The following is a 19,955-nucleotide window of genomic DNA, read 5'->3' as shown; positions in this document are numbered from 1 at the left end:
AAAGACAAAAGAGGCTCCTGTAAAATTAAGAAAGCAAAGAAAAAGAGCAGGTTTGTTCCCGTTATCTTGAGGGGTTTTTAGGAAAAGTTGAAGGTGGAATGAATGGCCAGGATCTCCTTGCTGCACCTGCAGCATCGCTCCAAGTGCTGATCTCACCCTTCATAGAATCCCAGAGTGGTTTGGGTTGGAAGAGACTTAAAGATCATTCCACCCCCCTGGCATGGAAGGGACACCTCCACTAGCCCAGGTGCTCATCCTCTGCAGCTTTTCTTCCTCCCCAGCCCTGGAGCTGGAGGATTCCTGTGCTCAGGGGGAAGTTTTCTGGTGTTTTCAGGGAGTGTGGAAATCACACTCCTGGCTGGAGCCTCGCACGCCCCACCTGAGTCATCCACCGAGGCTCCCAGCACAGCTCACGGCCTGGCCTGGCTCCAAACATGCTTTTGGGAGGTGGGGAAGGCGTGTGGACTGTGTACAGCCCAACTCCAGAGGGATGGAGATAAGGTAAACACAGCTTTTCGGGGCTTTTCAGAGAACAATGCATGGAAAGTGAAGCTCAATTGCCGCTATCGCTCTTCAAATCTTAGTTTTTTAAAATTTTCCCTGTGTCACAAGCTGCCCTCGTGGTGCAGTGCCTGTCTGTAGGGGATGGGTGGGTTTCCTGCATCAGGGAGACAACAAAATGATTTCCCTCTCTGTGTTCCTGTCCAAAGCACCACATGGATGGGCTGTGGGAAGGATGTGCTGAGTCCCAGCGCTGCACTGAAACCATGGCATGGAGTGGAGCTGCAGCTCCGAGGCTGGTCAAAGGGAATGCATGCCATCCTTCCATTTCTTTAAAAGCCATTAACATTGGAATGACATGGTCACTATTTATAAATCCCCGGCGCAGAGGACTTGGTGCAGCTGGCCAGGAGAAAAGGCTCAATGGAAACAGGGAGTTTATTTGCATTAATGGTCCTTACGTGCTGCTCTGGCAGTAGGAGGAGGCTGAGGGCATGGACCGTTTCAATGTCAGTGATTGTGGCAGGCACAAGTTTTTGTAACTCTTCAACAAATCCTAATCCTGACTGGAGAACACCAGAATGAAGCTTTTGAACCAATGTGTTGCTCTGAAAACCTGAGCTGTTTATCCTTTGTGGGGCAAGAGCTGCCTTGGAAGTGAGAAATGAATGGGGAGGAACTTGGGGGCAAGGAGACCAAGCCAGGTTTTTTAAGCTGTGAGGAATTCTCTGTGATCTTTGCTGTGCAGAGGGGTCACCAGGAGCAGGGGATGGTCTCACACAGAGGGAGCCATGGGGTGGTCTCCAGGGGCCAGCAGCACTCCCTGACACTGGAGGTTTTTGGGGTCTCTTGGGTTGCTCTTAGGCTGGGTCTGTGCTCTCACCTTGGACCCTATTTCTGTATGAATTTGGTAAATCTAAGCAGAGCCCAGCCACCCCAGAGAACATGAGGGTTTTGTTCACATCTCTGCTCCTCTCTTCCCATCCTGGGGTCTCCAGCTGTGATCATTCCTCCCAGACCAGTCTTTCCAGCCTCGAGTGTTGCATATTTTAACTCCCTCTCTGCTTTCTGCTGCACACTGCCTGCTTCTGGAAAACAACAAAAACAATCAATCACAGAAATAAATGTTTTAATCCCTGACTGACAATCACCAAGCATTTAGATTCGGAAAATATTCAGTCTTCCAACCTAGTGATGATCATTTCCAACCCGGCATTCCTCAGAAACCATTTGTGGAGTTGCTTTAAGAGCTGTCAGCTGCTCACTTCTCGCTGCTTTTGGTCACCTCCCAAAACTCCGTGATGGACTCGGAGAAGACAAAGTGAGCTCTCCTCAAGCCAAGCTCCACTTTCTAAAGAAGGTAACAATTTCGCAGACCCATCATACATCAAGTCAGGGGCAGGGGTTTGCTTGGCTGCTGCAGGAACTCCTGTGTGTTGCACATGCAGCTGATTAGCGAGATCACAACGCAAAAAAACCCAGAGCTACAGTGAGAGTGGCTGACTGATCGTTTCTGACGTGATGTTTTTATCTTTAGCCAGTAGCCAAAAGTTGCAGCGAGTTTTGCACAATGGCTCTCAAATCCCTGCCATCCCTCAGCCCAGTCTGGCTTTGGGAGAGCCAGGAGCTGGGTGTGGAGCCCGTGGAGCAGCTCGGGAGGAGCTGTGCCACTTCCAGGGCTCCTCATCCATCACGCTGCTTCTTTCATCGCTTGCACTGAAGGAATTAAGCAGGGATTATGGCATGAACCCTGCCTTTCCTCCATCCTGCTCGCTCTGTCTCTCATTAACCAGCTCGAAGAGTTTCTTACTCCAGTTGCAGACTCATTGACCCAGATTCCCTAATAATACAGGGAAGAGGAGATTTTTTTTTCCCGTGCTTAATCGCTGGCTTCTGTGTATACTTAGTGCTATTTATATGCAGCAGGACTAAAAGCCTGTAATAAAGATGGGGCCAACTTCGCAGCAAAATTCCTGCGTGCCCAGAGCAGGAAGCACAACAGGAGAGAGGCAGAGGTGAGTGTGGGCGGATGCTGCCATCCTTGCAGACCCAGCAGGAGGTTTTTTTGGGGAGCAGCTCCTGCTTTTACAGCCTGATCCACCAATATTGGTTTAGCTCAGGGCTCCCCACTTTGCTCTGGAAATGCCTCTCCATTGAAGTCATGCACTGGCTTTCCTTGTGGCATATTTGATTTCTTGGACCACCAAAAGCAAAGCCAAGCAGAAGAATATTATATTAAATATATTTTATTATATATTATATTACATTACATTACATTATATTATATTATATTATATTATATTATATTATATTATATTATATTATATTATATTATATTATATTATATTATATTATATTATATTATATTATATTATATATAGCATTATATATTTATATAATTTCTATATATAGTATAATATATATAATATACTATATATTATAATATTATATATACTATTATACAATATATTATTAAAGTAATATATAGTGTTATATTATATATAGTATAATATTATATATAATATGATATATAATATGTATTTTATATATAATATAATAGGATATATAATATTATACTATAATATACTATAATATAATTAATAGAATAGAATAGAATAGAATAGATATAATAGAATGAATATAATAGAATATATTATAATATAATAAATATAATATAAATTTTTATATGTATTTATATATATAATCCCATGTAGATATTTTTATATATATATATCAGAATGAAAGGATTTTGCCTAATGCTGTTGGCAAATACCTCTCTGTTTTCATGAAGGTACACCCAGAAGTCCAGAATAAATACATCATTAGCTCCTGCCTCTATAAAAAAAATGGATTTTAGCATTTTAGAAAAAAATCCCCCATAAAATGTTTGATTTGAAGCATTAGAGGGTTTTCTTGTGGAGACAGGCACAGCTTGATTTTGTGAGCTAAAGTCAATCCCCGTTCTCTGCCAGAGATTTTTCTGACCTGTTCTGCCATGAGAAATGATGTATGTCTATGAGATATCTGCATTGAGAGTTACCACAGTGCCACAACACAGCTTCTTTTAGTGAAAAAGTGACTTTTATCTGTCTTTTCTCCTCCCCTCCTTCACAAGTGTTTCTTCAAGAGTTTCACATTTCCTGTAATTCATCACAGGCTCTTCAGTGACATCTTACCACCTCAATTTCTGTCACTCTCTTGCAAGTGAACCTTTTCTGAATTCTCTGGAAGTTGGTTTCAGGTTAGAAGACCAGGCAAGGAGACATTACATCAGAACAGGCCTCCAGACTGGTCGTGCAAACCATAGGAATTGACACAGGGGGGGTTTATTAATTGAATTTTCCAGTGTTTGAGGCAGCAGGACATTCAGAAATGAGGCAGATTCTTTTTTTTTTTGTTGGATTTGGTAGCCCAGCTTTCCAAATCCACAGCATTGGATAGGCCACCCCAGTGCTTCCCACAGAGCTCCCTGACACATTTTCTGTATTCAAAAAAAAAAAAAGAGAAAGAAATGTCTAGACAGCTCACTAAATTTATATGTGAGCAGATTTGTATCTCTTGTCCTCAGAAGATAAGATCGTGTCGGAGCAGAATCCTGCTTCGTGCTGCTGGGGATGTTTGGTGTCTGCAGTAACAGCCTCCCCTGCCTCTTCCAGCCTCCCAGGGGCTCCAGCAGCAGGGATGCTGTGGTGATGCCTCAGGTTTTAGCTTTTATATTTTCAGATTCTGTGCTGCTTTAATGTGTGAGTCTGAGCTTTGTATCAGGGGATGGTGAGCTCTCTGCACAGAGCAGGGAGACAAAACAATTCCTGCTCCAGCTGGACACCAAGGACAAATGATCCCAATCCCAGCCCAGGAGCACAAACCCCGTGGGCTGGAGAGAGAAAAACAAGGATGGGACTGCAGGGGCTGCAGCTGGGATTGGACACTGAACTGCAATGTGCACATGGAGCAGAGCTGAGCCCAGGGAGAGACCCCGGCAGCGCTCGTGCATTTTGGGGCCATTTGGGTTCATCCTGGGTGCATTTTGGGGCCATTTGGGTTCATCCTGGGTGCATTTTGAGACCATTTGGGTTCATCTTGGGTTCATTTTGGGACCATTTGGGTTCATCTTGGGTTCATTTTGGGACCATTTGGGTTCATCCTGGGTGCATTTTGAGACCATTTGGGTTCATCTTGGGTTCATTTTGGGACCATTTGGGTTCATCCTGGGTGCATTTTGAGACCATTTGGGTTCATCTTGGGTGTATTTTGGGACCATTTGGGTTCATCTTGGGTGCATTTTGGGACCATTTGGGTTCATCTTGGGTGCAGCCCTGGCAGGGCTCTGCTGCTGCCCAAGGTGGGTTCATTGAGGAGATCCTTTGAATAAATCCCTGCTTTATTCTTTAGCTCTGTCCAGCCTCTGTTCTAGCACAGCCTTCGTCACTGGGATGAGGACTCTGAGGATGTGCTTTGACTGGAGCACACTGGGACTGACTGGGATTTTTTCCACAAGCTCGCTGTCAGACCCTTCTTGTCCCCACTGTTGGGGTTTTCCTGTCACAAAGCAAACTCCACCTGCCCCTGTACACCTTGTTCAGTGTGCAGCAGCAGCAGCAGCAGCCACCTGAGGATCTGCTGGGATAGGAAGAGGTTCAGTGCTGCAGATAAAGCAGAGCCCATAAAGATAAGCCGTGGGTGTGTTTGGTGGATTCCCTTTCACTGGGCACGAGGCCGCAGAGGTGGATTTCAGGCTGCATGCTGCTGCCTCTCAGGAGGTTTTCTGCCTCTCCTTGAACCTTTCAGCCTTTCTCTGAATCCTTCAGTCTGTATCTGACCATTTCAGCCTTTCTCTGACCCTTTCAGCCTTTCTCTGACCAGGGGCAGACCATGCTCCTGCAGCATGAGCCATGCCTGCTGCCAGCCATGGATGGTCCCCGTCATTTTCCCTCTCTGTGTCCACTGCACAGCCCTGTTTGGTACCAAGCTGCTCCTTGGGATCCTGTGGGTCTTTTGTCATGGATTTACTTGGGAGAGGCCCTCAGGAGCAGGCTGTGGGAGCCAGGGAATGTCTCTGGTGCAGACCATGGATTTACCGGTGACGCATGAGGACGCAGCGCTCTCCTCCTCCTCCTCTCCTCCTGTCAGGCTGCTCTCGCTGTAGCTCAGCTCTCCTTCAACATGATTCCTTTCTCCCCCATTTTAGGGGTATTATTCCTGCCTGGCTTGTCAGGGCAAGTGAAGGCAGGATGGATCTGGCTCGAGGTCACTCCCCAGCTGAGCAGCCTCCTCCATCCCACGCCCCAGGGAGAGCAGCAGCCTCAGACAGGGCTCTGGAGCTGAATTTTGTCTGCTGCTGTCAGTGGGATTACAGTGCCACTGCAAACAAATGGGTGAAAAAAAAAATGTTTATTTTTAGAACTGGAACCATGATAAATATGTGGAATTTGTCCAGGGTCTGCCTGCTGTACCTTTTTGAAATGCAAAGTGCATGTCTGTTAAAATACCTCTCCAAAGGTCAGCATAACCTCCAGAATGAGCGTGCTGGCCTTTTGGAAAGCAGGTGAAGCTTCAGATGAGAGCATGGCCCCAGAACCCAAATCTGCCTCAGTGTCATCTGACACCACAAGGATGGAAATGCTGCCTTGCCAAAAGGGTTCATCCTTCAGGTTTCAGTGAGGAGCCTCAGACCATTCCTCACCCTTCAGCTTTTTATATTTGCTGGTGCGTTTGAGGGACGTGCTGTGAGTGTCATGTTTGAAACTGGTGAGAATGGGGATGAAAAATGGAAAACTGGAATAAAAAGAGGGATGGAAGCTCAAGGCATCCCTCAGTGGGTTTGTGTCCCCCGTGGTGATGCAGCCAGGCTCGCAGGGCTCAGGGGTTGAAGTCTTTGAGAACCTTATGTTTTTCCATCCTTCCAGCTGCCCATGATGTGGAGGAATGGTGTCACTGTCTTTTAGACAGGGAAGTGAGGCAGAAAGAGAAGAAATGACTTGCTCCCAAGAGTTGTAGGAATCTCACAGCTGAAAAAAAAAACAAAAAAAAACCAAAAAAAGAGTTGGCGTAGCTCTTCACTGCCTGTCAGGCACCCTGGGTAGGGTGGCACTTGTGCCACGAGCTTGGCTGTCGTCATCCCACTTTTTGGGTGGGAATGCACAGCCGGGAGAGGAGAGGCTCTGGAGCAATAGCAGAGGGAATAAACTCGAGGAGCCAAAGTGTGGAAGCCGAGCTGCAAATCAGGGCAATTCAAAGGCACAATTGAAAGGCACAAACATCCTGTTGAGCTTGGAGTCCCAGTCAGCACCTAATGAGCAAAGAACATGGCCCAGCTCAACCCCAGGCGTGTTTCAGTGGGAAAACTCTGCCTCTCTGCCTCGGGTTGTGACAGGCTTTATTCCACAGGTGTTTATGTGAAGGGGGGAACAGCGTTATAAATAAATTATCCGTTCATTTCCGTCCCAACGTTTCCTATTGTTTAGCCACAATATGCTTTCCTGTTTTTTTAAACAAAACAAAAAACAAAACAAAACAAAAAGCGCCCGACCCCGAGTCCTCCTCTGTCAGGGTGGACCCAGAGCTGTGTTTGAAGTGGGTGCCAGTGTCACTCGTGCTGGTGGCACTGGCACTGCCACCTCGTTCTTCTGTGCCTTCTGAGAGTGCGCAGTGCCAGGGGCATCGCATCCCTGGCAGGAGCCTTTTCTCCATCAGGGGGCTGTGGGAGGAAGGCTGGTGCTGCACTGGCATTGGGAACGAGGGCATTTTGGGGATAGCAGTGAGGAGAACAAAATCTGTTTTCCTTCCTTTCTCCTCTGGGCCAATGTGGGCATTGAGGCCACGGCACTTGCAACAACAGGGGGGTTGGTTTTAGTCATTTTACAAACAAAAAGCAGCTCAGTTGGTTATAAAATGAGGGTTTCTCTGCCTGGGGAGGCGGCTGCCCAGCCAGGCAGGGTGTGAGGTGGCACCGAGTCCCTCAGGAGCCCCTTGGGATCCATCCCAGCTCTGCTGGACCCAGGTCCCACCTGGAGGGCACAGAGGCTGTGTGAATGCACATGGAAAAAGGGGTGCTGCGTGGGGAGACAAGGCCAGGAGAGGCTTCACCCTGCCCTGTGCTGGCTGGGTCCCTGCCTGGAGCCCCCAGACCCTGCTCCCTTTGCAGCAGCTCCTTTGTCAGGAGCTCTGGCAGACACACACAGAGCAGCACCCACATGAGCACGGGTGGGCTGTGCTGGGAGCAGCCATTTCTGCATTTTAGCTCTTCAGCTGACAAGGAGTGAGATTTCTCCTGGAAATGCTCAAAGAAATGTCCCTTCCTGGGGAGCCCTCCTGTGCTGGGGCCTGGCGTGCAGTGCTGCTGGGAGCAGAGGTGCTGTGCTGGGCAGGAGGATTGAGCATCTGGGGAGGATTTTCCCTTCCTCATCTGCTCCAGAGCTCTTTTCCACAGCCCTAGCATGGAACTGGCACCCTCCCCTCACTGGCTGAGAGCAAGGATGTATGAATTTCCACTGGTGTTTGACAGGATTAACCATTGCACAGCGACTGTCATGTGCAGGACAAACCAAGAGACAGAACACCTTTTGATTGTTATTTATATCTTGCTGCAAACAGCAGCTTTTTGCCTTCATAGGCCTTTGACTCCCATTCCAGATGCCTGATTTGAAGGGCTAATCCTGTGCTCAGATCTTGCTGCAACCTCTCTTCTCTTTGCTCAGTGCCTTAGTGCAGGTCCCAGCCTCTCTCTGCCCTGTCTGCTCTGGTTTTGCTTCCAAAAAAAAGCTGCCACCACTGCAGCCCTCCTGCCAGCTCACCAGCTGAGCTCCCAGGATCTTCTGGTGGGTTTTTTCCAACAGAGAGAAATGACAGAAAATCCTTCCCTTGTCACGAAGCAAAGCCTGGGGTTACACACAGGGAGGGAGCAGCTTGAAGGAAGGGCCTGGCAGGTGGCTGCTAAAGCTCCAAGCATGGCAAAAGTGCTCAGAATAATTGTGAGCATGTGATGGGGTTTTATATTTAACAGGATGGCTTTGGGCATTCAGGATGTGTTCCATTTTTGCTTTAAACATCTACAAAGGCAGGTGCAGAGACAGGAGGAGAGGCGGAGTGGGTGGGGAACGGGGAGACCAAATTCCCTGGAACACCGTGGTGGTGGTGGGAGCCCAGGACCTGGAGCAAGTCCCCATGTGCTCAGGGATATGCAAAAGATATCATCTCCACCTCAGGGAGCTTCTAGCTAAGGTTTAAGATTCAAAGTTGAGCTTTTTTCATTTCTGTTTCATGCCTGTGTGAAGCTCGCTTTAGGTCCCAGATCTGCTTTTCTTGAAATCAGTCTCAGAATTGCTATTGACTTTAAATGCTGCAAGATCTCACCCATCAATTCTCCTTCTCCCATCTGTAAAACGAGGATGGCAGGATTTCTGTGCCATCTGCGGTGCTGTGAAGCTGAAAACAATCATCATTTATAAAGTGCTTTGAGCTCAAATGGGAGGTTCTGGGTAAAGGCAAGGATGAAACGTTCCTGAATGTGCCAGTTGCATCTGATATCTGAGCCAAGGGCTGGGTTGAAGGTTTAGGAGGAACAGTCTGGTGCTGCAGAGGTGCTCCAGCTGCTGAATGTCTTGTAGTATTTGTGTTGGTCAAAAGTTCCTGTTCATAATTACAAAATCAGGGCACGGAGGAGCTGGTGGTGCATGTCCCACAAAAATCTTCTGAAACCCATGCTCACCTCGAGCATCTGTGGTTTTTAACAGCCACAATCCTCAGAGCTCCTGTCTCTGGCCACCATGTGAGTTAACAGCACGTGCACTGCAAGGAGGAAACTTGGAGCTGCAGATGTTGAGTTTTTCCGAGGGCAATAGGAAGCATCTGATGGGAACAAAGGACGTTCCTTCCTCTCTAGCTTTGCAGGGAAACTGCCTAACCTTGCTTGACACGTTTTTGCAGAAAACTGAGGCCAAACTGGGACAGCAAAGAGCAGGTTGTGGCTAAGCATGCTGTGTTAAGGTGAAATATTGAGGGGTTGGGAATGCAAGCCCTATGAGGAATGACTGAGGGAGCTGGGGGTGTTTAGCCTGGAGAAAAGGAGAATCACTGGTGACCTTATCACTCTGCACAGCTCCTGAAAGGTGGCTGTGCCCAGGTGGGGGTTGTCTCTTTCTTCAGGCAGCACTGACACAACCAGAGGACACAGTCTCAAGCTGTGCCAAGGGAAATACACGTTGGATATTAAAAAAAAGTGTTTTACAGAAAGGGTGATAAAGTTCTGGAATGGCTGCCCGGGGAGGTGGTGCAGTCACCATCCCTGGGTGTGTTTAACAAAGCCTGGATGTGGCACTGGGTGCCAGGGTTGAGTTGAGGGTGTTGGGGCTGGGTTGGAGTCGATGACCTTGAAGGTCTCATCCAGCTTGGTGATTCTGTGAATTCTGTGTGATTCTGGGTGTGATTCTATGAATTCTGTGATTCTGTGTGATTCTGTGTGTGATTCTGTATGATTCTGCATGATTCTGTGATGCTATGCAATTCTGTGTGATTCTGTGATTGCGTGTGATTGCATGAGATTCTGTGAGATTCTGTGACATTTCAGGTCTCGGCAGAGCGGTGCAAATCACACCCAGCTGAGCGCCAAGCCCTGCTGACAGATGTGCTTTGTCCTTCTGCAGACACGAGCCACCAGACGCGCTCCGTGTCCAGCCGGCCCTACTACAGCTTGCCCAACAGCAGCAGCCATGAGCGCCGCTCGGTGCTGGCCATCACGGAGCCGCCGCGCTTCCACTCGCAGGCCAAGGGCAAGAACGTGCGGCTGGACGCGCACTCGCGCAAGGCCACGCGCAGGAACAGCTTCTGCAACGGCGTCACCTTCACCAACAGGCCCATCCACCTCTACGAGAAGGTGCGCCTCAAGCTGGTGGCCGTGCACCACGGCTGGAGCGGCGCCCTGCGCTTCGGCTTCACCATCCACGACCCCTCGCAGATGAGCTCCGAGGAGATACCAAAGTACGCCTGCCCCGACCTCGTCACCCGCCCCGGCTACTGGGCCAAGGCTCTGCCGGAGAGGTTTGCGGTCAGGGACAATATTTTGGCCTTCTGGGTGGACCGGCACGGCAGAGTCTTCTACAGTATTAATGATGAGGAGCCAATCTTGTTTCACTGTGGTATTAAAGTTTCCGGGCCTCTTTGGGCGCTCATAGACGTCTATGGAATTACCCACGAAGTGCAAATTCTAGGTAAGTGTGTGTCTTTGTGGCCTTTGTGGGCTGCTCTTCTGCTTGCTCTTTGTGAAGCTGTAGGGAAAATTCATGATCTTTGTGAGTGTTTCTATGGGACACTTAAGAAAATTAATTCGCTGTTGGTTTTCTACCTCTAATTAATCATTTTTCTTCTGCCAGCAGTAGGGATGCAGAAAGCAATATATTCCAGAGATGGCAGTGATGGAAAGTCCTAAGGCTGCACATTATGGGAGGGGATAAATGGAAATCTTTATCTGTAATTCCACTCAGCTTTCTCTGAGCTGGATGTGCTGCTTTGGCAGGGAAAAACATGGAGCAAGGTCCCAGGACTGAGGAGACAAAAAGGACCAGTTGTGACTTTGTTTTTTCCCAGCTACCAGTTACTGCCAGTCCATTGTGAAACTACCAGTAATTGCCCAAGAGTTCCCCGGAGCCCTTCCCCAGCCCCTCTCTCAGCTCTTGGCCGTGGTCCCACCCAGGCTGGCAGTCTGAGGGGCTGTGTTGGCACTGTGACCCTTCCCTGGCACAGGGACAACGCTCAGACCTGGGATCAGGTGGAGCCTGGCTGGTTTACAGCCTCTTCCATAGGGAGGGCTGCAGAAGGGGATCAATCTGTTCCCATTAGCAAGCCCAGCTGATGGCCATGGAATGATTTTCCTTTAGTGGCTTTTACAGCATTGAAGTTTCTAATTAATTCAGCGTTAGATGGAGTGTTTGAACTGGGCTGCACCACAGGGAACACTTTTAAAATCCAAGAGAGTTGCCCTTTCCCGGAGGCTCCTTGGAGCTGATGGAGTTTTAACAGCCAGAGCCAGCTGCACCTGCCCCAGGGGATGGTGCTGCCAGCCTGGCATGGAGCAGGCACCAGGGATAAGCTGTGGAATGGTGAGTCCAGAGGGCAGGCAGCTCCATCACACATCCTTCTGAACAGCGCCAATTATTTTACAGGCGAGAAGGCCACACATAAACAACGCTTTTCCCTGTCTGCTGTGCCTCAAATGTGTAATTAAACCTCACCAGCAGCTTGTTCTGTAATTGCAGTTGTGACACACTCCAGCCTCTGGTGCTCGTCACAGAGGAGAAGGAGTGTTTGCTGAATTGGCCGAGGCAGCTGCTTCACCAGACCTCTCCTTTCTCCTCATTAAATTGGAGTTTGAAAAATAAAATGCAGCTTCTTTCTGCTCCTCACCTCCAGTCCTGCCTGCAGCATCCAAGAGCTCCCAGTGAAAGACTCAGGCTGAGAGCACCTGTACTCTTCTGGGAGGTTTTTTAATTAAAATACCAAACCCCTCACACTGCCCCAGGAATCAGGGCCATGCTCAGCCACATGGGGCACCAGGGGACCTGAATTCCTTGCTTGAGGATGTGCTTGTCTCTGTCTCGTCCCTCCAAAATGTTTTTAGTTGAGAAAATGGTGAAATACAGCTCCGGTTCTGAGGCACAAAATGCATCTTTCAGGATCATGAATCACAGAATAGTTTGGGCTGCAAGGGATCTTAGAGATTCCATCCCCCTACCATGGTCAGGGACACTTTCCACTATCCCAGGCTGCTCCAAGCCCTGTCCAGCCTGGCCTTGGACACTTCCAGGGGTGGGACATCCATCACGAAGCTGGGATGTGTCTGACCCCTCTGTGGGAGCATTTCCTGCCACACAAGCTGTGCTGGCTGAGAAGGAGCTGCTCCAGCCATCAGCCCACCCCAGTGGCCTCTCCTTCCTGGGCTTCTGAGTGAGGCAGGTTCTGCTTTGCAGCTGCTGGGTGGATTTGGGTGTTTTTCCTTCTTTGCCAAGAGCCTGGAGGTTCTCTCCTCCAAGGAGCAGGCAGTGTTGGTGCTGGGCTCTTTCACCCTTCTCCATCTCTGGGAAGACCAGGAGTCATTGACACAGACTCTTAAATTCCACGTGCTCTGACTTTGCTCAGTGTGTTAAACCTTTCAGAGTAAAGTGTCCAGGCTGCCCCAGGCAGGGCTGGAGGTAGAAGGAGAACACTCCCAAACTTTCCCACACCTTTACATCACCCCCAAGCCTGGCATGGCTCAAGTGTAAACCTGGGAAATTAATTAAGGATCAACATCCTGACTTTCCCTTTGCTGTGAAAAGGGAAAACAACCTTCTGCTGTAAAAGCTTTCTAACACCTGCAGGAAGTAGCTTTTGTGACAAGATCTCCATTCAAAACCTCTGCTCTGCAGGGCTGTGAACACCCCTGAGATATGAGGCTTGAATGACCTCTCTGGGACACACCTGTGCCTGGACACAGGTGTAAGGCACAAGGAGTGTGGAAAGAATATCCATTCATCCTTGAGTTCATCACTTGTGGACCTGTCTTGCACAAGACCTTGGGACAAAAAAATATTGAGATTTTTTTTTTTTTAATAGTGTAACCTCAGAGCTATGAGATCCTTCTCCTCAGAAAGCTGTAGGACCACACTGGTTTGCAGCTTTTCCCCATTTCCCAGTGCAGGGAGCTCCCAGATCACATGAGTACTTTGGAACAGTTGTGTTTCCTTGGCTGGTGCCATGCAGCCGCTCTCTGCCTGCTCCACGCGTGACTCCGCACCAGGAGCTGTTCATTAGTGGTTGACCCATGGCTGATTTTTCCTTATGGAGTCTGTAGGCTGCAATAACAACTGTAGGCATAAAAGCAGGCAGTTTTCTCCTGACTAAAGCCTCTGTCCTGGGTTTCTCTCACAGACAGCATGTTTGCAGAGACCATGACCACTGCCCGGCTCAGCACCGCCCGGCTCAGCACCTGCCTTCCCCAGAGCAACCACGACTCGGCCAACTTCAACAACAACGAGCTCGAGAACAACCAAGTGGTGGCCAAAATTGCAAACCTAAACCTAAGCCGGGTACCAGGACTTGGGACTGACAACCACATCATCCCCTGCTGCCCCGGCCGGCGGCAGCACGCCCAGGGAGTGCCGGCGTTCCTGGACACCGACCTGCGGTTCCACCCCACGCGCGGCCCCGACGTCACCTTCTCCCAGGACAGGATGGTGGCCTGCACCAACTGGCAGGAGAGCAATAGGACTTTGGTGTTTTCTGACCGGCCTTTGCACATCGGGGAGAGCCTCTTTGTGGAAGTAGGACACCTGGGGCTGCCCTACTACGGGGCCCTCTCGTTCGGCATCACCTCTTGTGATCCGAGCACTTTGCGGACAAACGAGCTCCCGGCGGATCCGGATTTCCTCCTGGACCGTAAGGAGTACTGGGTGGTTTACCGGGCCTTCCCAGTGCTCAACAGCGGCGACATCCTCAGCTTCATGGTCCTGCCCAATGGAGAGGTGCACCACGGGGTCAACGGGGCCAGCCGGGGGATGCTCATGTGCGTGGACACCTCGCAGTCCCTCTGGGTGTTTTTTACCATCCACGGCGTGATCAACCAGCTCAAAATCCTGGGTAAGTGCAGCCAACGGAGCACCTGGCTGGAGAAGGTTCCTGGGTCAAAGCAGAGCTCTGGGTTTGCGCTCACAGTGGTCACTGATGTGAGGATGCAGCTCCTCGTGTTTGCAAACAGGAGTGACAAAGCATGGTGCCTGTCACAGAGATGTGTGCAGCCTCTATGGTTCCCCCAGGAAAGGATGAGAGATAAAACAAGCAGCAGGCAGGGAGGCAGGGATGGCTGTGGGGGGCAGCTTCTTTTTCGGTGGGTTTGTTTTTAGAAGCTATTCTTTATAAAGAGGGATGGTTGTGGGGGGCAGCCATTTTTCAGTGGGTTTGTTTTAGAAGGGATTCTTTATAAACTCCCTGTTCCAGCCCACAGGTATTAAACTTCTACCTTGGTAAGGATGGTAATTTTTATGGGCACAGCTCTGGTTTAAGCATGGGCAGTAATTGCTTCTGAAGCACTGCCACAGCTCGGGCATCAGCTGGCACTTCTAATCCATTGCTGGTGACCAGTTCCAGCCTTTCTCCTTTCCTCCTGTTAAGGATTCCATCAGAAAAGTAGATGTTAATGACTTTGTAAAGCAGGTTTTCCTCATCCAAAGCAGTGGCTTTTCCCAGCTGACAGTGGGAAAACAGCCACAGCTGGAGCCCAGTGCTGCTGGGTAGAGTGGGACCGTGGGGAAGTGGAAAGGCAGATATTGCATAAGCTGGTGCTTGCTTCTCTGAAGCTGAACAGGCATCACACAAAGGCATAACGAGGTCCAGACCCTGGGCTCACATCCAGAATCTTGCCCTGTGTCATTACCAAGGGGCAGCGTTAACTGCACAGTCTGTGCAGGTGGGGTGGGAGCAGCTCAGCAGGCTGAGGGGTTTGGCCAGGCTTGGGGTGTCCCTCTGCGAGCTCAGCTCTCTCCTGTGTTCCCAGGCACGGTGCAGTCCAGCCCAGGGACGGTGTCTCCCTCAGGATCCCCCGGTGGCTCCCAGTATGACAGCGACTCGGACATGGCCTTCAGCGTCAACAGGTCCTCATCAGCCTCCGAGTCCTCGCTGGGTAAGGACAGCCTCAGCCCCGGGGGTCACCTCTCCTGCCAGGCCAGCAGAAGGAATGGGAAGAAAACACAGTGCTGGGAAGGTTTCCATGGCCTGGAGAAGGGGTGTGCATTGGTTGTATCAGCCCCAGTGTGGCCAGGAGGAGCAGGGCAGGGACTGTCCCCTGTGCTGAGCACTGCTGGGGCTGCACCTTGAATTGTGTCCAGTTCTGAGAAAGAATATGGAGGGGCTGGAGCATGCCCAGGGAAGGGAATAGAGCTGGGAAGGGGCTCTGCCTGGAGAAAAGGAGGCTCAGGGGGGATCTTGTGGCTTTGCACAGCTCCCTGACAGGAGGGGACAGCCAGGGGGTCGGGGTCTGATTCCAGGGAACAGGGACACAATGGGAGGAAACAGCATCTAGTTGCACCAGGAGTGGTTTAATTAGAATATAAGGAATTATTTCTTTATGGAAAGGGTGGTCAGGTACCGAACAAGCAGCCCAGGGAAGTGGTGGAATCAGCATCCCTAGAAGTGTTCAGAAAATGTGTGGATGTGGCACCTGCCCCTTGTGTAGAAAAGGGATAACAGGCTCTGCCCAGAGCTGTGACTGCTGCAGGTCAGAATACACTGGGATCCATTTGGCCAAAGAACCAGGCAACAACTAAGACAGCCTTAAAAACTCCCTTAAATGTTTATAGTGTCAGCTTTGCCCCATCCCAGTTGACTAAAGGCCCTGCTTTCCCCCTTTTCTTTCGCAGTGACTGCCCCCAGCTCCCCTTTGAGCCCCCCCATCTCTCCTGTCTTCTCCCCTCCGGAGCCATCGAGCAGCAAGAACGGGGAGTGCACCGTGTGCTTTGACAGCGAGGTGGACACGGTCATCTACACCTGCGGACACATGTGCCTCTGCAACACCTGTGGTCTTAAGCTGAAGAAGCAGCTCAACGCCTGCTGCCCCATTTGCCGACGGGTCATCAAAGATGTGATTAAAATCTACCGCCCGTAGTGCCCGTGGGGGGCTGCAGGAAGGGGGAACGCCGCTAGCAAACCACGCCTTTCCGTCCCTGCTTATGGGTTATCGTGCTGGTCAGTCGTTATCCAGTGGCTCGTTATCTGTGTTTCCTTATTTGACTGCTAGGGCACAATTCAGGGAGCAAAGCTGAGGATCGTGCGGGGCCCGCAGGCCTCGCCGGGACACCCGAGCCAGCTGCAAATGAGAAATTTCCCGTGCAAAGGCTCCTTTTTCCCTCCTCCTGCTGCGGGGGAGGCTTGCCGTGCTGCGGGTCTGGATGGGAGGTTGCCACTTGGGCAGTGCCAGGTGCCACTGGGCTTCCCGAGCCTAAAACCCGACAGCTCTGCGCTGCTGCCAGGGGCTTGTGCTGTGGTGGAGCAAAGCTGGGACGAGGCCCAGCAGGAGGGTTCAAAGTGGACAGAAGTGATCTGGAAATGTCATGTAAGGAGAAGCAGCTCAGGCCAAATAGTGGCACAGCCAGGTTGTCACTTACTGGGGTTCCGTCCCCATGAACAGGCTCACGGGGACACGGAGGAGCTGGTCTGGGTTAGATAATGCAGATTTTTCTTTCTGTGGCAGAACAGGGACTTGTGGCCATGGAGGCTGAGAGCCAGGGAGCTGCCCTGGGGTAGCAGTGAGGAGCACGAGCCCACGCAGAGCCCCTGCAGTGGTGGAGCTGCAGGGAGCTGTGAGGGGCAGCTCGGGCACTGCCCTGCTGCCTTCTGAAGCCATAAACTGCAGCCCGTGGGTGACAGGGGTGTGTGGATGGGCACGCTGCAATCCTGGCTCGGGACACTGCAGTGGTGGGGTTTGTCACCTGCAGGCACACACCCCTGCGCTTTGCCCTGCCCTCCTGGCAGGTGGCACAGCTGCATGCCACCCTGTCCTGACTGTCACCTGTGCTAGACCTTCCCCTGCTGGTGCCATGGCAGGGCTCAGCCTTCCTCCCGCCCCACCACGGGGATTTTTTGGAGGCTCTGGTGAGAACTTAATTTCTGACCCAGTCCCATCAGGCTCACCTTTATTTCTGGGGACTGTATATGCTGATTTTACCTGCTCTTTGTCCAGCCTTTGCAGATTTCCCAGCACAGCTCCCAGCTGCCTGCACGCTGGGTCTCAACTCTACCTGAGACCTTGTTGAGAAAAACAGGGACAATCTCACTTGGCTTTACTGAGGAGGAAAGGAAAAGCTCTGAGGCTGAATTAGATGGTGGGAATGAAAAGGTAAATGGGTTTTGGGTGTAATGTCAGCTGCAGGCAGCACCTGATTGTTCAGCATTGGGGCTGGTGTGAGGAGCTCAGCATCCTCCTCTCCTCCCTGCTGCTCCAGCAGGAGCTGCTCTCCAGTCTCCATCCTTTGCCGTTGCACAGCTCCTGTCCTGTCCTTCAGCCCCAGCCTGGCCAGTTTCCAGCTGCTTCAGGCTCATAAAGAGGGAAAAAAAGATGGAAATGGGAGGATGAGAGGAGCTGTGTCCCTGCAGCTCGGTGAAAATGTGCTACCAAGTGCATAACAACAGCTTTTCAGAAAGGTGCAATTACCACATTTTAGTCTGGAAAAGGGGAAAAATTGAATAATAACTGTACATTTTTAAAGCTTCTGGGCACAGAGGGAGCCTGAGGGATGTCTGGCTATTCCCTCTCTCCTCCAAGGATGTGGGTGCTTGGTGCTGCTGCCCAGGTGGGGGTTTGGCTGTGCCAGGAGAGCTGGGTTTGTCCACTGGCCTGTGCCAGACCTGTGCCACACTGCCACTGGTGAGGGCACACCCAAGGAGCTCATCCTCCTCCTGCAGCGGGCTGTGCTCACAGGGCACCCAGAAACCTTTTGTTTTTTTCCTTGGAGAGCCGATGAACATTTTTATTGAGTGTATCAGTGCTGTGACCTCTCAGCCATGGCCCTGCACGAGGGCCCAACAGCTTTGCAGAGCCCTTTTTGGAGACCTTTTTGGTGCCACTGGCTGTGCCACCGCCCTCAGCAGAGCCACTGCACCTTTCCACCTTTCCCCACGGAGGAGCCAGGGCACATTCCCTGCCTCTGGAGCTTTTCTGGAGCTCCCAGCTGTCCTCCACCCCAGGGACCAGAGGCTTTGCACTCCCAGGGATGTCCCAGCCTCACATTGGCAGATCCAGGTCCAGCAGTGGGCACAGCACCAAGGGCACAGCAGTGCCAAGGTGTGCCAGTGCCTGCCTGGGCACTGCCAGCCGTGGGAAGCCTTTCCCTGGGGAGGAATTCAAGGAAAGCTGTGGGAATGCCCGGCCTGGATCAGGTCTGGGCCACCCCAGGGTGCTCCAGGGGTGCCCTTGGGTCGCTGCTCGGTGCCACCTCAGGGCCTCCATCAGCAGGGTGGGTGCAGCCTGGGGGGGGATTTTTTGGTGTAGCTCTGTTTTGTATTTTTAAGCCAGCAAGGAGAAACACCGAATCCACCCCAGGAGCCGTTCAGGACACTTTGCAGAGGCTGAATTTTTGCTGTAGCAGCCAAAACCAGTTTTGCAAGAAGGGGCAGCACCCAGTGAGGCCAGCAAGGATCCAAGTGGGATGGGAGAGCAGTGGACCTGTGGCCCTGCCTATCCAAAAGCAACAGGAATTTTCCAAAATAGGCCTCAAAAAAAAAAAAAGAATAAAAAAATATTTCCAGGAAAAGGTAGCCTCTTACAGATTTCATTGTTAGTATTCGTATTGCTATTTTTTTTAAACAGTCCAATGATATATGATTTGTACAGAAGATCTGTTTGTGCCTTATAAGGGTGTCTGTGCACTTTTTATCCTTTTTAAAGCAACTTTTAAAAAGAAAAAAAAAAGATGGGGGGAGAAAACCAACACAGATCAATGGTAGTTTTATAGAATTTTGTGTTCACTGAGAATCCTGCTTTATATATATATATATATATATGTATGTATATACATATATATATATGTATAAAAGAGTGAAAAAGTGTTTATTTCCATGGGTTTTCCCCTCCTCTCCTCCTTAACCTTTGTTTGAAAATTTAAGGAAAAAAGGAAGACAGGAAAGAGATGGGGGAACTCTTTTACCTCTCCCCCTTTCTGAGGCAGTTCCTCTCTTGTCGTTACCTTTATGATTCAATACTGTGACCTGTATTACCTTGTTGAAGCTGAATCAGATTTTTGGACCTCTGTATTAGGCTTTTCAAGCAAAATTTTGGGGGGCCTGGGGAGGGAGGGCATCGCACGAGGGAGGGAGCTGCACCTCTACATGTCAGTGCTCTATAGTGTTCAGTGCTGTGTGTTTTCCTTTTGTCCATTTACCTGTTTTCCATGAATATAATTTTGACTCGTTTATGAAACAAATAAACCTTTGGCTTGTACAGATTGCTCTGGAGTGCTTCAAGGAGTTTGAGCTGAGGGGTGAGACAGCCTTGATTTGCAAAGTGAGGAAAGGCTGATCCAGAGGGACAGAGGCTTCCAAAACAATAAAAAAAAGGTGCTTTACAAACCTTTCCTGAGCTTTGCTTTGCTCCTGGGAGTCACTGCCCACTCCCTCCGTGGGCTGGGAGGCTTTGCTGGCTCATTTAACCCTGCAAATCCTTGGAAGTTTGGGGGACAAGGGTGTATTGCAGGGCTACAGAGGTGGAAGGGTTTGGTGGCCCTCACCAAGAGCCCCAAATTTCTTATTCAATCTCCAGCCTGGCCTCCCACTGTGCCCTGCTGGGGCTGAGGCAGCCAGGGGTGATACAGACGCAGCAGGAGGGCTGCTTTTAATTTTAATTTTTTCCTTTTCTCCTTTTTCCTTTTCTATTTCCTGTTTCCTTCCCCTTTTCCCTCTTCCCTTTCCTTTCCCCCTTCTCTTTTCCCTTTCTTCTT

At 50.4% G+C, this 19,955-nt stretch overlaps 1 protein-coding gene across 1 annotated transcript in view; it reads left to right on the top strand.

Moving 5' to 3' along the window:
• Positions 1-19,459, top strand: part of NEURL1B (neuralized E3 ubiquitin protein ligase 1B) — a 34,241-nt gene extending 14,782 nt beyond the window's left edge. The window contains exons 2-5 of the mRNA XM_064388264.1: positions 10,143-10,706; positions 13,402-14,109; positions 15,023-15,148; positions 15,885-19,459. Coding sequence (XP_064244334.1) covers positions 10,143-10,706; positions 13,402-14,109; positions 15,023-15,148; positions 15,885-16,129 — 1,643 coding nt within the window. The 3' untranslated portion in view covers positions 16,130-19,459. The remainder of the gene's footprint in view (positions 1-10,142; positions 10,707-13,401; positions 14,110-15,022; positions 15,149-15,884) is intronic.
• The last annotated feature ends 496 nt before the right edge of the window (positions 19,460-19,955 follow it).

Source organism: Passer domesticus, chromosome 13, assembly GCF_036417665.1.
Source record: "Passer domesticus isolate bPasDom1 chromosome 13, bPasDom1.hap1, whole genome shotgun sequence".
NCBI classification, from domain to species: domain Eukaryota; kingdom Metazoa; phylum Chordata; class Aves; order Passeriformes; family Passeridae; genus Passer; species Passer domesticus.
The sequence above is the reverse complement of the archived record's forward strand: the minus strand, read 5'-3'. Positions and strand labels throughout refer to the sequence as shown.